The sequence below is a fragment of the Gorilla gorilla genome, chromosome 1, assembly GCF_029281585.2.
Source record: "Gorilla gorilla gorilla isolate KB3781 chromosome 1, NHGRI_mGorGor1-v2.1_pri, whole genome shotgun sequence".
In the NCBI taxonomy this organism is placed as follows: Eukaryota; Metazoa; Chordata; class Mammalia; order Primates; family Hominidae; genus Gorilla; species Gorilla gorilla.
Window position 1 is genome coordinate 54,441,490 of NC_073224.2, and position 16,734 is coordinate 54,458,223.

Here is a 16,734-nt window from a genome sequence, read left to right on the forward strand (position 1 = left end):
GGCAGGGTGGTGAGAGAACACACAGGGATCCCCTTCTCCCTGCCCCAACTCAGGGGTCTGAGTCTGGAACCACAACGGCAGGCTTCTCCTCATCCTTCCCAGCATAGGATAAGAGAGGTGGGAGGTAAAGTGCTGAGTATCTCTACTGGTGGATGGAATCATCAATTACCTCTGGCAGTTCATTCTAGGATCGGGGCTTTCAGGAAGTGGTGGCATTTTGTGATGTCACTCGGTAGCACTAGGTGGTACAGAGATGAGCTCCCTGGGAGAGAACAGTGCCAAGTTCTGTCATGTTAATAGATATTCCAGGAAAACCAAATAAGCAGACAAAAACCTGTTACCAAATAATTCAGGGAACTGGGTTAAACAAAGTTCAATAGATTTTACTACTGTAGGACTTATCTCTTTATTACACTAACATGCACTGTGAATCTCTAAGAAAAAGACATCATGTGTAATCTCTTCCAAAGCTTATTTTAATAGGAAGTCTTTATGCATGGCATATGTCAAGATTAATGGTACACGGAACACATTTTGTATCCTATCCATGAGTCACATGGGAAATCACTTTCCAGGCCTTTCTCTGTGAGGTCTCCCTGTCCACTGTGCCCTGATCAACCCTCCACCCCTTCACTGTCTTTACTTCCCTCATTTCCCTTAAGCAGACAAATGTCCAGGTCTCTGGTCCACAGCTTCAGACATGACAAGGAAGAGGCCCAGTATCAAGGTGAAGCTGAGGAAGGCCAAGGGAAAGCCAGGCCAAGAGGCACCCGTTGGTGATGGTCACAGGAGAGAGGTGATCAGTGGAGCCAGGGACTGGGCCATCTGCTATGGATCACACTGCTGAGTTTTGGTTGTATTTGTTTTAGAAGCAGCCATCATTCACCGAGGGGGAGAGAGGAAAGGGAAGAGAGGGGAAGAGAAGAATGGGGAGGGATATTTACACGTGTGAAGCAAAGGCCAAGCCAGAGGGCCGAAAGCCGCCACCCCCTGACGAGCCTCCACCTGCTGGCGTAGATCCCTCTGCCCTCAGCAGTAGTTCTCCATCCATGGAGGGTTGGGGGTTCCCAAAGTGGTTCCCCTCTGGCTCTACACAATGGCTGCCCTCCAGCCTGGGGGCCCCTGGCTGCTGACAGGAGATGAGGGTCACTGAGGGGAAGCCATAGGTCTCCAGCCCAGGGGGCCGCCCAGCTTCAGAAGCTTCCAGAATGAGATCCACATCAGAGAAGGCTACCAGGGCCTGGGTAGAATCGCAGGAGCTCTTCTCCAGCTCCCCGGCCGCAGCATAGGCTAGGGGCCCTGAGTCCCCTGCGCGGGGCCGAAGCCGCCGAAGGTCATCCCGGAAGTGGGGGTTGAAGAGCAGGTACAGCAGTGGGTTGAGGCAGGCAGGCAGGGGCAGCACCACCAGCAGGACAGACTTGACGGCCTCGGGCATGACAGGGAAGAGGCCCAGCATGGAGGCGAAGCTGAGGAAGGCCACGGGACAGTAGAGGAGCCCGTCTGCGAAGATGAGCCAGGCCACGTGCCTCACCATGGCGCAGTCCCACATGGCCTCAAAGTCGCCCCGCGGCAGGTCACAGTACAGTTTGATGTAGGCACCGGCCACGACCAGGAAACAGAAGGAGTTCATCATCACCAGGGCCACGGCGAAGCCCAGGGCTGCTGGCTGACCCTCAGGTGGCGCGTAGGGCAGGCAGAGTGGGGAGGCCCCGTATTCTCCCACTGAGGCCAGGGGCAGCGCGGCGGCCAGCCCTGCCAGCGCCAGGCAGCCTAGGACCCCTGCTCGAATGCTGCCTGGGGAGGGGGACTTCCCATAGGCCCGGACACAGGAGATGGAGACGCTGCACTGCACTGCGGCCAGAGTGAGCAGCAGCACCGACGCCTCCGACCCAAGTACTGCCAGGAAGCCAGTGGCCCGGCAGCCTAGCCCCATCTCCCAGCGGGCTCCGTACTCAGAGAACTGACCAAAGGTCAGGGCATCGACTGAGGCTAGAAGGCCACAGGAAATGCCAGTCAAGATGTTGGCGCCTGCAATCGCACCTACCACAAACTTGACCGGGGGCAGGTGGACAGGCCCGCCAGCGAACACGGTCAGCAGCACCAGTCCATTGCAGAGCACGGAGAGCAACACGATGGCCCACACGGCCAGGCGGATGCCCCAGCTTTCAAAGAGGTACTCACAGGGCTTGAAGGGGCCTGTAGGAGAGATCAGACATTAACCCTGGGCCAGAGGATGGTGGGACCAGGTCTTCAGGACCAAGGTCAGCCTCTGTATTCAGAGAATTTCCAATCAAAAGGAGATGAACATGACCCTTGCCCTCAGAAAACTCCCAGTCTAAGGGAGGCTGACCCTGTTTCTGGCCCCAGAGAACTCCCAGTTGGAGGGTCTCTCACCTTAGAGAACTCCCAGCTGTGGGACATACACGACTCTTCTTCCAAAGAGCTGCAAGTGGGGTGAACCCTAACCCTCCTCTCAATACCCCAGAACATAGAACGCATATAGGCCAGGCATGGTGGCTCACGACTATAATTCCAGCACTTCCGGAGGCTGAGGCGGATGGATTGTCTGAGGTCAGGAGTTTGAGACCAGCCTGGCCAACAAAGCAAAACCCCATCTCTACTACAAATACAAAAAATTAGCTGGGTGTGGTGGCGTGCACATGTAGTCCCAACTACTTGGGAGGCTGAGGCAGAAGAATCACTTGAACCCGGGGGACAGAGGTTGCAGTAAGCTAAGATTGCTCTACTGCACTCCAGCCTGGGCTACAGAGCAACTCTCTCTCTCCCCAAAAAAAAAAACAAACAAACAAACAAAAAAACACACACATGGTACAAATTAATACAGTACAAACCCAGACATTGAGGAAATGTTAAGTGAAGGACAGCACTGGAAAGAAAGGAAGGACAGGCTGCCATCAAGGAGTGGAGAGGGTATCAGAATTGGGAGATATGGTGGGTAGGGACAGAGGCATGAGGGACTGCCCAGACAGTAACCAGTCTATGCCTGAGGCTCTGTTTCTCTCAGTCAGTCCCCAGTGATCCACTAAGTCCTCCACTGTGGGAGAGTCCTGACCAAATATTATACCAGGCTGGCTCTCCCTTGCTCTGTGAGAGGGGTACAGACCACATTGAATACTTGTCAGTCAATCAGTATTTCGGAGGTAAAGTGTCTCAAGTACAGTAAATCAAAATACAGATGACTTCTGGGGTTTTCCAACCTAGGTCCACACAAGATGCGTGAGATCCTGGTGTTTTCCATCCCTCTCTCCAAAGTCTGTTCCTAAATCACCTTGTAACTTTGGAAATATTATTTCTTCATTTTCTTTGGCTTTCCACTCTTGTTCTTCAATGTGTTTCTAGGTAGCTTGGGAATTTGAGAGGCTTTTGTGGGAGCTATTTTTAAACCTTTTTTTTCTTATTACCAAATATAATAGGTGATAATTGTAGAAAATTTGAAAATATAACATGAAAAAATTAAAATGACATGAGACTTCACCTCTCAGAGATAACTCATTATTTTGGTACGCTTCCGTCCAGTCTTTAAAAAATACATACATACATATAGGTTTTCAAGCTAAATTAAGATTTTACTGTTGCTATCATTTGGATATGGTTTGTCTGCACCAAAACTCATGCTGAAATGGAATCCCCCAATGTGGGAATGTTGGAGGTGGGGCCTAGTGGGAGGTGTCTGGGTCATGGGAACAGATCCCTCAGGAACAGATTAATGTCCTTCTGTGAGGGTGAGTGAGTTCTCAATCAATCCAGGGAATGGATTAGTTCCCTAGGAGTGGGTTGTTAAAGGGAGTCTGGCTTCTCTTTCACCCTGTGACCTATTTGCACATACCCACTCCCCTTCTGCTTTCCATCACAAGTTGAAGCAGCCTGAGGCCTTCATCACGTGCAGCTGTCCAATCTTGAACCTCCCAGCCACCAGAATTGTGAGTCAAACAAATCTCTTTCCTTTATAAATTACCTAGCCTTAGGTATTCTGTTATAGCAACACGAAGCGGACTAAGACAACTGTATATGCGTTTCTCGTTCTCTTTAAGTTACATTTTTATCAAGCAGACTTTCCCAAATTTTTTCCCAGAGAAATATTTTTATATTACTCAAAACATATTTTATGTACCATAAAATGTACCATAACTATTTGACCATTTGGTGTGAGTTATCTTAGAAGCAAGCTCAAGTTGGACTTTGTCTTTTGGAACTTCCTCTTTTACCTCATCCCTGCTGATTACTGGTTTTCAGAGGTGAAATTTCCATGGCATTGTGAATGCAGCATGTGTGTTTTTCCAAGTCAGAAGCAGCACCTGCTTCCTCCAGGTTGGGTTAGTGCTCTGGCCCCGAGCTGGCACTAGAGGGCGTGCTGTTGTCACCAAGCACTGAAAACGGGCTGGGCAAGGCCAGGCAATCACTCTATAGGCTTTAGAGAGGGTAAAGGGAGAAGGCAAGGGTCCTGGGCCAGAGAAAGCTGGAAAACTGGAAAATGGAGGTGGAATGAAATAGAAGAAGCAAACTGTTCATCACGTTCTGTTCATTCTGAAGAATCCCATCCTTGCCTAAGTAGCATGCTGCTTGCCACCTTCTGTGGCCTGTTAGCATTTTATATGCAAGCGAAGGGACTTCCTCACTCTAAATGTCTCAAGTTGAATTGCACCAAAGAGAAAGAGAATTTTCTTTTTTGCTTTCTTTATAGCAGGATGGATTTAGGTTAGACGCTAAAGGAGGCTTCCCCAACTATAAGGGTTAGATGGTGCTGTAAGGACTTGCCCAGGGATACTATGGATTTTTTCCACTGTGCAGAGTTTTAACAGAGACTGTAATCTTCCTGGGATGGAGCAGGGAGGGATGGAGAAGGTGACCTTTTGGAGTCCCACCTGGCTCTAGGATTCTGTGGTATGGGTCTTAGACTGAGGGATTACTCAAAAGCAGTCCCACGTGCCACCCTGAGCAATGCGGTCAAGGCATTCTTTCCTGCTTCTCTCCTGTGTAACAGTAGTTTTATCCTGGATGCATAAATGCTAATTGGCTGATTGCTTGACTTCGCCTCCATTCATGCTACTCCCCTCAAGCAGCCACCCAAGGGAAAGAACTCCAGTTCCTTCCCCAGGAATTACGAAAGGAGGGCCCTCTTGCAGCAGGCTGGGAGTCAGGCAAAGAATGTGGCTGCAGACATGCCCGGCTGAACTAATACCTCAACTAGGTGGTTGGGTGCCCTTTCTCCATTCCCCCTCGTCTCCATTCCCCAAACACCACCTCACCTGGAGTAGGGCTACACTGGACACTGGGGTGTGGCTTTGAGTCCTCCATCTCCAGCTGGAGCTCATCCAGGTCCAGGTCATCTGAAAGGAGAGACAAAGTGATGCAGGGTCCTGGGTCTTGGTGTCAGTCAAGCCCTACCTTTCTCCAAATGCCCCCTCCTTTAAGATGTCCCTTACTAACTCTGCTCAGCACTGGTCATTCTAGCAACCCGGCACATCCATTTCTACCCTTGGGGGTAAAGATTTGGTCAGCTTCCTATTATCCACATGTGGATTATCTGCACTGAAGAGTGCACAGCAAACATTTCACCTAGACCTTCTCTTTCTATTAGTCAGGGCTCTATGTCCTCTCCAGTCGGCCTTACCCACAAGTGCTGCTTCGAGTTGGAGTGGAAGCTGTTTCAATAATGTATGCTAGTGATCACACATTTCTCTACTCTGGCTGGGCTGTCACTGTAATTTTGTGTCCAGTTGTGAAAACTACACATTAAGAAAAACATCAGTGAGCTGGAGTGTGTTTAGACGTGAACGAGTGAATTAGGGGGTGGGAGAGCAGAAGCCATTTGTGAGAGAAACAGTCAAAGCAACTGGGCGGTGTTTAACTCGGAGGAGGTAAGAGTAAGTGGGGATATCATGGCCGTCCTCAAAGAGCAGAAGGACTGTTAGGTGTAAAGGAATTTGACTTCTACGTGCTCTTTTGCCCCAGAGGGTAGAACCAGGATCAATGGATGGACTGTAGAACGAGGCAAATTATGATTCGAATGGAGACACTCTACTACTTCCTAACAAGAGTAAGTTCCCACAATTAGAGCTGTCCAGCAAACGAACACCCCACCTTCAACAGGTGCAGAGTAGGTCCACATCTGCTGAGTGCAATTCTGGCACTGGGCAAATGCAGAAGAATTTCAGGGATGAATAAGAGATGGACCGGCTCTCAAAGAGCTTGTGGAGACTAATAAGGAAACAAATTGTCATGCTACAATGAGTGGCATCAACTAACAGATTTGTTTACTAGCTAGAAGGGAATAATTTGAATGTTTCTAGCATAAAGAAAAGACAAATATTTAAGGCAAAGGATATCCCGATTACTCTGATTTGATCTTTATATACATTATATGAATGTATTAAATAATCACATGTGCCCCCCCATACATACATTTATTATGTATCAATTAGAAAAAAATTTTCAGCTAATAGATTGACTGAACAATAAGGGTTAACATTTCTTGAGTTCTTATTCGGCACCAGGTACTGTGCCCAGTCAGTCCTCATCTTCATGGTCCCATTAACTTTCACAACATCCATGTGAGGCAGGTGACAGATAAGGAGACTGAGGCTCATTGAAGTTAAGTGGCTTGCCTGCAGCCTCACAGCAATAGACTAGAATTCAGATGCAGATTTGTCTGACTACAGAGCCCAGATGTTTAACCATTATGCTTTCCCAGGCAAAGGACTGATTACTTTGGGGGGTCAGGGGGTGGGGAGGGTTCAGGAGATTTACAGATGCATGAGCTGAACATAATTTGTCACTGATGATACTAAACAGAAAGTCCCCAATGGGAGAGAAAGCACTTCTACACTGAGTCAGAGGCTGGACTAGATCATCTTTAATGTTCTTTTCAATTCTAAGTCCAGGCTTTACACTTTTTTTTTTTTTTTGAGATGGAGTCTCGCTCTGTTGCCCAGGCTGGAGTGCAGTGGCGTGATCTCGGCTCACTGCAAGCTCCGCCTCCTGGGTTCACGCCATTCTCCTGCCTCAGCCTCCCGAGCAGCTGGGACTACAGGCGCCCACCACCACGCCCGGCTAATTTTTTGTATTTTTTTAGAGATGGGGTTTCATGGTGTTAGCCAGGATGGTCTGGATCTCCTGACCTTGTGATCTGCCTGCCTCGGCCTCCCAAAGTGCTGGGATTACAGGTGTGAGCCACCACGCCCAGCCTTACACTTTTTTTTTTCTTATTCACTTTTGCAGTGTTTCTCAAACTAGGGCCTGTGAACTCTAGGGGGTTGCAGACATGCTGGAGGTCCACAAATTCTATAAGAATTTTGAAATGAGAATCTAGACCATTTTATAATCTATAAAGACAAAACATTTTTTGCAGTGATAATCCATCACTGAAAGGCTTTTTAAAGAATAAGACAAGTTTCTCAAGTCAGACTGGGAAATGTGTCTGAAGACCCAAGTTGGGGAAAGAATGGCTTGTCTTCAAAAGGTAACTGTACAATCTTCAGGTTTAAGAGACAGCATCCTGTGGGCTCTTCCTCCATCATACAGGGCAATGGATAGGTGACTCTGTTTGTTGCACTTGTTCCATCTTTGGTTCACAAAGTCTGTTTCCTGTGTGGATCCTTCCTCCCCACTTAAAGGATAAACACCATCAGTTGGGAGTTTTCCCAGGTGGCAGGAAGACTGTGAAGCTGCTCCTGGCCCAGACACCATCAGGGCAGGTCGGAGGCTGAGTCGTGGCCACAGAGTCCTGGCATTTACTCCTCTCTACCTTTCACTCCCTGCCCGCCCCTGCTCTCCAGAAAGAAGTTCAGCAATTCTTTGAAATCAAAATGCATGAATGAAACACAAGGGGTGAAACCTGTGGACTCTCTCTGAGGCTGGGAAAATCACAGCCAAGGTGTTAAGTAACCACTCTTCAAACGAGGAGGAAATCGAATCTGGCTGGAGCAGCAGCTCCTGGCTTTCCTTCTCGAGGCTCATTAGCTCCCACAGGAAGTGGGGGGCCCTGCCCTAGCTCCGGTTACAGGCGGCAGGCAGCCCACGATCTTGACGCCCTGTGGTTCTCCAAGACCTAAGCTCGGTGGAAAGTTTCACCTTGAGGAAGGAAAGTTTCCATTCTTCCTTCCAGCCCCCTGAGGGAGTGTACAGCAGACATCCGGGAATGTCCCCCGGGGACAGCCGTCTGCTGGCCCAGAGCCAGCCAGGCTGCTGGGCTGCTCCTCATCGGGTCCTCATACCCTCCCTAGGGAGGTGTGTTAATACATTGGGAAGAAGGCTCTCAGAGACCCCCAGGTTGCCTGCCCACCATTTGCCCTCCATACACTGTGCCCCGGACTCCACAGTTGCACTCTCCCTATACATGTACACCAGAAGGCACCAGTCCTCAGTAGTAGCGATGAGCATACTTCATCATTTATGGAATCTTTTAGTTTTCCCCAACAGCCTATGAGCTATCCATTATCTTTCTCATTTACTTATTTATTTATTTAGTTTTTTGAGACAGAATCTCACTCTGTCACCCAGGCTGGAGTTTGCAGTGGTGCGATCTCAGCTCACTATAACCTCCGCCTCCTGGGCTTAAGCCATTCTCCTGTCTCAGCCTCCCAAGTAGCCGGGACTACAGGCGCATGCCACCATGACTGGCTAATTTTTGTATTTTTGGTAGAGAAGGGGTTTCACCATGTTGGCCAGGCTGGTCTCGAACTCCTGACCTAAAGTGATCCACCCGCCTTGGCCTCCCAAAGTGCTGGAATTATAGGCTTGAGCCACCACGCCCAGCCAATTATCTTTCCCATTTAAAGATAAGGAAAGTGAGGCTCAGTATGGTTACATGACTGGTCCAATGCAATCCAACTGGTGAATGTTGTAGTTGGGATTGGACCTCAGTTTTGTCTACACTGTAATGAGATGTTTTTCTTACATGTTTATATTTGATTTTTTGTTTGTTTATTTTCTCCATTGAAATATTGTGGAGAGTTAGAGATGGAAAAAGAATACCCCAAAGCAGAGGACCCCTACTCTCTCCCTCCTAATTCTGCTTGTGTTCTGTAATACGGGCAGGGGGAGAGGGAAGCCCTTTTATCTGCCCTTAGTATCTAAGATACCACTTAGTAAATGATCCCTCAGAACCCCCTTGGCTGCCTGCCTCCAACATGTGCCTTTTACCCTAACTCCTCCAGAAACACAGATGGCCCAAGACAGCCTGCACTGGAATGGCCCTTCTCAGTGAAGGTCTCTTGCACCTGGCGGCCACGGAAGTCTCACTTTCAGACTCATGGGGCAGACTGGAGGTGCAGGATGGACTTGGACAGCAATAACCCTATACTGTTCCTTTTGGTTCTAGGACATATTATGAGGGGATTCTTTTTTTCTGGAAGTAGGTTTAATTCAATTGATTTAATTAAATCCTATTGGCTCAGATTGATAAAATAAGGGGTCTGTCTTCTCTGAGAATACCCTGAGGTTGAAGGAGAAGAAACATGTGGACCACAAGGGGAGGGTTAAGTGAGATGGTGTGTGAGAGGCACTTTGTGAATTGCAAAGGGCTAGGCAGATGAGACATTGCCACAGCCATTGTTACCATCACTACTTTGTCCCAAGCACCTCTGGGTGTAGTCTTGGAGAGACAAAGTGCAAACAGAGGTAGAGTTTCCTCCCAGGTCACAGGCAGCTCCTCCCACCTCTGTAGGGCTTCCCTCTGCAGCTGCTGTCAGATTCCCTCTCAGGTCCCCCAAGCATCCCCTCTAACTTCCTCTCCACAGCCCACTACCCTCCCCAACCCGGGGCCCCTGGTCACTCACAGTGGTTCTCTGCTTGTCTGGCAAGGAGGCCCAGGGGCCTTTTTGAAGACTCCTCATCATCAAGGTGAAGGTCTTCAGCCTCCCACTGCCCAGAGGCCTTGAAGAAGCTGGCACACATCCCATAGGGACAGCACTGGTAGGCATAAGGCACCTCCAGGATCCTGGTGGGGGAGAGGCGGGCAGATTGGCTGCCTCAGCATCTTTGGGGTCTAAGACCTAAGTCTGATTTAAGAGATCTGCAACCCAGGGGCTGGGCACTCAGTGTCTGTCCTTCAACTCCCAAGTTCCCTGTTCACTGTGCTGGCAGTCTCCTAGGCATTCTTTGTAAGGGCCTTGCAGCCTGACTCCTGATCTGAAGGGCTCTGGAGGCATTTCTGTCTTTCTTTGTTCATCTTGGCAAGTGAGATGGGGAAAGAAACGTTCTGCCCATTGTTTAAGGAGCCCTCTCTGCTGGCTCAGAGCGGGGAGAGGCTTCCCCAAGCTCACAAAGCACTGCCAGTGCTCTGCTTCTTCTTCCAGGCAACACCTCCTCTTTTATATTTAAGGCCACATGGATTCTTCTGGTGATTCTTCACTCTGGCCCTCAGTGAGACCTGCACCCTATCCCTCCCCCATCTCTGGGCATATTGGAGCTGGATTTGGTGCCCTCTGAGGGTAAGTGCAGAGGCCCTAAGGGCATCTCATTAGTGTGCAGCCACACAGGCTGCACCACTGCTGCTGCATGGAAGAGGCCTGGATGTCATTAGCACCACGGCCTGGCTGTGAAGCTTGTTTTCCACCCATCAGTGTCCTGGGCTCTGCCCTGATTCCAGGGGCTCAGATGCTGCTCAAGTGAGGACAGATAATCTGGACATGTGGAACCAGATGGGGTGCAAGGAGGGCTAGGGGGTCTTCACATCATCTTACTTCTATCACTCTCAGGTCCCAGTGCTCACTAGCGTTGGAGCTTGGGACAGGGGAAAATGCCACCAAGGAGATAAGGAGGAAGGGGAGGCATGAACCAGGCCCCTCTTGGTCTGTAGGTGGTCAGGTGAGCCCTTCCACTAAATCTTGGTCAAACCCTAAGCCTCTAGGCTTTTCTCAGGGTGGGGCCATCTGGCTTTCTCTCTGTCCCTCCAGGGTCTCCAGCTGGCCTACCCAGGTGTTGGGGAAAGCCAGTCCCTCACCTCAGTTTTGGGAAACTGTCCTTGGAGAAGGCCTGGGAGAGAGCAAGGTTCCCTTTGAGCTTCAGATGCATCAAGCCCCCAAGTCCAGCCAGGGGGAGTGTGGTCAGCTGGTTGTCTGTCAGGTCCCTAGGACAGTGGATGGTCAGGGTTATTGGCAGTCAGTGGGATTGCTGAGGGGGAAGGGCTGTGCTGAGAATGTGGCCAGTGTGCCTGGGATGGAAGCAAGAGGAGAGGAGCAAAGGACAGGAGAGAAGCTTAGGAGAGCATTGAATGCTGAGGGAGGAGGGCAGCCAAGAGTCGCTAGAGGCACCATCTGCAGATTGTTCATTCTTTTATTCGCTCATTCATTCAATACACAACGGTGCCAACTATATACCAGGGACTATTCTAACTTAATGCGAAGCTGTCCCAATTTGTAGGTAACAGAGCTCCCTCAACCACAGTTCCTGTGCCCAGTTCTAAGTGCCATCCAGGAAGCCCTGCCCACCCGCTTGGGGAACCTTCCTGTTGTCGTTTATCCCCATCCCCCTGCCTTTCCTCCCACTTTTCTGATGATATAAGAGGGCTGAGTCTGGGACTGTACAGAGCTGGTCATCTGGTTACAAGCAGGGATTGGGTCATCCATTCCATCTTGTAGGGACTGCTTTGTAGCCAGAGGTGAGGACATGCATGTTCTTCTACTGGAGGCACATTAGAGGAAGCCCAGGGTTCCAAACCAAACACCAAGACCACAGACTGTGCGTCGTGGAAACAGCCCTGGACTGGAAGGCAGGAAACCTGGCACTGTCACCAACTCGCTGTGTAACCAAGGGGAGCCACAAATCTGCCTGAGCTTCAGTGTCCTCATCTTTCAAAGGGATAAAAATATCACCCTACCTATCTGGCAGGACTAGAGCAAACAGGAGAGGGAAGACGGAGGTGAGAGTTTTGCAAAGCCACGGCCCCAGCCTGAGGAGGAATTTGTGTGCCTGCTGGGAGTCCTGGCCCTTGGCTTTGAGTAAACTTCTCCTCCTGGGCCTTGGAGGCCTCACCTGTGAAGTGAAGCGGGTGGGGCTAGATGGTCTCTGAGGCCAGGGCTGGAGCTAGCCCAAAAGAAGTCTTTGTGTTAACCAGAAAAGGGCCCAGTCTAGGTAGATGTGCTTTTAGGAGTCACAGCTTGGCAAGGAGGTGGCAGGATGTCAGCTCCCTCTTGGGCAGGAGTGCTTGCGCAGTGAATAACCTGCCCCACAGTACATGGCAGCTGCAGCAGAGGCCCCTTCCAGCCCTGACATAATGACCATGTAGCCAACACTGCTCACTCTCTGTTTACATCCTATGTAATTTAAAGGACCTGAGGTCCCCTGCTGCCTCACAGAATGGCAGTCCTCTACAGCAATGCTCAAGCAGGGAACCCCTGAGCTCTCTGAGACCCTGGCTCCCACATCTACTTCCACCCTCCTATGTGTGAAGGGATTCCAGGCCCAATATATCCTCTTTATTGGTGGATAGAGAGGATGGGGATGGGACCGAGGCGGGGGGATGAGGAGGGCTGAGGCTGCCAAAACACTGCAGAACATTAGCAGATGATGTTCCAGAGCTTGCAAGAGGTAGGCTCTCTGTTTATCAGGCCCCACACTCTGTCAAACGGATTGTCAGAATGATTGATTAGGCTGAGGCCCATCTCCCTGGGATATGCATGTTCCTGCTCTGGGGTGGCCCTTCTGCCCCCATTGGCCAGCCCATAGTCCCGACTGGCCCCCAGCATCCTGGAGGAGAATGCAGCAGGCACTTACAGCTTGACCAGAGAGCGCAGGGTGGAGAAGGCCTCGGGGTGGATGGACCGGATGGCGTTCCAGCTAAGATCCCTGCAGGCAGAGAGGGTGTGGCAGGAGGGGACAGTAACATGTGGAGGGCTCACTGTTCCCATCATGGGCTCCCCCTCACATAACCCCATCTGACCTGCCCCCAGTAACAGTAACCTTAGCCTTTTGGGGAAGGTACCTGCTGCTGCCCAGCTCCTGAGCTGGCTGTGGCCCCAGGAACAGGGACATGACAGCTTGGCTCCAGAGCCTCAAGACCTCCTGGGTGCCAGCTAGAGAAGTGTGTGTGTGTGCTGGGGGTGGGGGCTACGGAGCTGGGAGGCGATGTGCATGTCACATTTGCTTAAATTGTACACATGTGCTATGACAATGAGCATGCCTAGCAGAGGGACACGGTGGCTCCTCCGTGGCCCACCCCCGGATGTGGGTACTCACAGGGCTTGCAGGGAGCTCAGCTGGCTGAAGGTGTCAGCTCCAATTTCCCAGATGCGGTTGTGTTGGAGGCCGCTAGGGCAGCAAGAGAGGCTGGATGAGCCGGCAGGCTCAGACCCTGGCTCCGCTCCATGCCCCCCGAGCACTGGGAGGAAGAAAGTAGAGCCCCCCACTTCTCCTGGCACAGGAAGAAAGGGCCCAGCCCGAGGAAGTCACCAGAATTAAAGGGAGCACAAGGGGATCCGGTTGCCTTGGGTAAGTGGGTCAGGAGACAAAGCCACAAAACCATCCCTGTGGCCCAAAAGGGAGTCAGCTTCCAGTGTTCCCACTGGGCCTGGCTCCCAGCCCAGCCAAACTGGCCCCCACACCTCCCATCACCATGGGTCCTCCAGAACCTAGCCCAGAAGCAGAGCACCGCCCAACCCAAGTGACTGGCCGGAGCTGGGAAGCAGAGCTCAGTAGACTGGTGGAATGGGAGATGGACCCTGGGCCTCAGCCATGCAGAAGACCCTCCTTCCCTTGGCACCTAGACAAACAGGAGACCCTCATATCTGTACCCTGCCCCAGCCCCAAAAGGCATGGTCCTGCCTAGAAGCAGGGTACAGACACAGGGAAGCTCAAGAGGCCATGCTGGCTTGAGAAAACAGGAGCTGGGTTAATAGAGCTTAGAGAATTTTTCAAGTGATATTTTCTTTGTGACCTTTGAATCCCAGGCTTGTTCTTCCACATATGATTATGTATGTCTGTGTGTAATATGCAAACACATACACACATATGCATGTGCGTGTTTAGAGGTATGGAAAAGGAGAGAACATGCTCCAAAATGCAGGGTGCTTCCAACTTCTTAAAGCCTTCTCCGGTCCATCCCACTGGGCCCTGATGTGACCCTGTCCCTCCACTGGTTCTAATCACTACTGCATTTCTGTGTTGCTACTGATTTACAAGGAGCCACCTTGAGACTCCTTTTGGGCACCAGCTCCTGGGTCTGTCTTCTGCTGTGAGTCCTAGGGCCACTGTGCAGGCCTCTGCCAAGCTCTCAGCCCTAAACTCTGGGTTAAACAAACTCAGAAAAGAGAAGGAAGAAATGTCAAAGTGTGCATTGGCCCTTACTGATGCCCCCCATCACACCTCCCTGCAGGACTTGCTCAGGGTCTGGCTGGCATGCTTTTGCCTCTTCCCTACCCCAGACTCACATTTCCTCCAATTTCTGACACCTGTGCAGGCTGGGCAGCTCCTCAATTTGATTGTGAGACAGTTCCCTGGGGAAAAGAGAAAGGCCAGGGCTGGGGTGAAATGGTGGCTATCTGAGGGCTGCTCAGGGATGGGGGGCTCTAGCCAGGACTGTGCTTTCCTGTCAATTAGCTGAAGGCTGTGGGGACCCCACAGGGACATGGCTGTTGAGGCATCTCACACCAGGGCACCAGTCTCTTCAATTCACTTTCTCTGTATTTCCTCCTAATAAGTCCCACTCCTCATTGGGCCTAGATGGGACTACCCAGGAAGTGAGAGGGGCGTGGTGAAGAGGAAACAAGCAAAGAGTCGGGGAGAGGGGCACTGAGCCAGCCAGCAGAGAACACATTGGACCTCACTGAGCAATGCCAACCCAAGCACCTGCAGTCACCATTTATGGAGCTGGCAGGAAAGATCAGAGCTGGAGGCCCTTAGGGATCATCTGGCCCAACCCTTTCACTCAGCAGATGAGAAACCTGAAGCCCACAGAGGGGACAGGACCTGCTAAAGGACACACCACCAGTCAGTGGCAAGGCTGAGTCTGGAGCCTGTGTCTCCGGACCCCCAGCCTAGGGCTCTTTCCACACACTATGCGTTGGTCCACCCATCTTGAGCTGCGGGGCTATGGTCCCTGATGAGGAGCCTCAGATTCAAGTTGGAGTCCAAGGAGAGAGGAAAACTCCCCTTGACTTCAGAGGCCAATTAAGTACCTCCACAGTCCCAAGATCCCAAGAGGGGACTAATTTTCTTGTGTAAAATTAGAGTAATTATGTCATTTATTGGTATTATGCACTAGGTGCTTTACATATTTTTTTCAACCCTTACAAATTGACTCCCATGTTATAGACGAGGATATCGAAGCTCAGAGACTTTAAAGAGTGAGTCCAAATCAATACAGCTAGTAAGTGGCAGAGCTGTGCCTCAAACCCAGTCCTTCTGGGGTAGGCTCTCAGCAGGAGCCTATGCTGCTCCATTCTCCAGGAAGGGAAATGACCAAGTGGGACAGAAGCAGGAGAGGCCTTTTGTGGGACATGGGGGTAGGGGCACAATGCCAAGACTGTAGAATTCTTGTGAGCACTCACAGGACTCGGAGCCTGGGCAGCTGTTGGCACATCCCCGATGGGAGCAGCCGGATGCCTGCGCGGGTCAGGGTCCTGCAGGGAGAACAGAGACAGAGCTGGCACCAGGCCCAGGGCCCTGCCATTCCCAGCCACCCCGCTCCAGCTCTGGACCCGATACTGTCGTGGGATGACGGAGCTAACAAAAGAGAGAAATGGAGGGAGAGACAGGGCAGGGGGTGGGGCTGTGGGGACAGAAACGAGCAGACCCTGGCATCTGAGCACCAAGCTCCCTTGGGCCTAGAGGAGCTGGGGGAGGGGAGTGGAGAGAGAGGGCCACAGCCCAGGGCTCTGCTCCAGCCATCCCCATCCCATCCCCACCCCATGTCTCATAATGGTCTCAAGCAGCACTGGGCCTGTAGGACAGGGACACAAATCTTCTCTGCTGTAGGGACCTTAGAGGAGGGGATGTCCATGGGCAAGTGTAGACAGAAAAACACTGTAGTGGGACCATGGGACACAGGCACAGAGTTTGGTCCCTGTGCCTCGGAGGAGGGAGAAGAGATGGGATAGAAGGGAAGAACCAGGAGCTGGGCTGGAGAGGGCTGTGGGGGCAGGTTGGAGAGCAGGCTTGGCTTTGGGCAGGGTGTCCCAGGAACGACCCAAGGCCAAGGTCATCTTTGGAATGACTACTTCCCTCATGGAAAATTTTCCACATACCAGTGAATCTAGCGGGAAGACAACGGAGGCACAGAGGAGAGCCCCAGTCCCAGTGGTGCCATGAATGAACTTTGTGGTGTGGGGCAGGGCAGCCGACTTCCTGACACTCATTCTGGGTGTTTGCTCGATTGTTTCATTTCATTCATTTAAATGTATTGAGGGCCTACTATGCGTCGACACTCCTGCCCTCTATGCCACAGGAGATAATAATAGAAAATACAAGAACGTCTTTGTTGGAATCAAGCTTCAGAAAGGCAAAGATGGGTTTTCACAACCCTCCTCTCCATCACTTCAACCCTCAGTGTACCTGTGGCTTGGGGTTAGGAGCTCTAAATTAATACCTGAAAACTCCAAGCATGGTAAAGAGAGAAAGACCAGCCTCCTCACTGCCATCCCATCTGCCACCTGCTGACCTTGCCTGTGGGCAGTGCCACATCAGGAGGAAGGGGATGGAGCCAGTAGTAGAGACAGGCTGGATAAAAGGGAAGCAAGGAACCTAGACAGCCTTCCAGGGGCAAGGAGTGGAAGAGCT

General features: G+C 51.2%; 1 protein-coding gene across 10 annotated transcripts in view; it reads right to left on the bottom strand.

The window, feature by feature from the left end:
* Positions 1–365: 365 nt before the first annotated feature.
* LGR6 (leucine rich repeat containing G protein-coupled receptor 6) overlaps positions 366–16,734 on the bottom strand; it is a 127,537-nt gene continuing 111,168 nt past the window's right edge. For 4 of the 10 annotated variants that reach the window (XM_019035873.4, XM_055368255.2, XM_055368244.2 and 1 more), the window contains 8 exons: positions 15,507–15,578; positions 14,388–14,453; positions 13,198–13,269; positions 12,736–12,807; positions 10,964–11,089; positions 9,798–9,958; positions 5,268–5,348; positions 366–2,196 (listed from right to left, as the gene is read on the bottom strand). In XM_019035873.4, coding sequence (XP_018891418.3) covers positions 941–2,196; positions 5,268–5,348; positions 9,798–9,958; positions 10,964–11,089; positions 12,736–12,807; positions 13,198–13,269; positions 14,388–14,453; positions 15,507–15,578 — 1,906 coding nt within the window. In that variant the 3' untranslated portion in view covers positions 366–940. The remainder of the gene's footprint in view (positions 2,197–5,267; positions 5,349–9,797; positions 9,959–10,963; positions 11,090–12,735; positions 12,808–13,197; positions 13,270–14,387; positions 14,454–15,506; positions 15,579–16,734) is intronic. The other 6 variants (XM_055368200.2, XM_055368229.2, XM_055368208.2 and 3 more) reach the window with 3 other exon arrangements.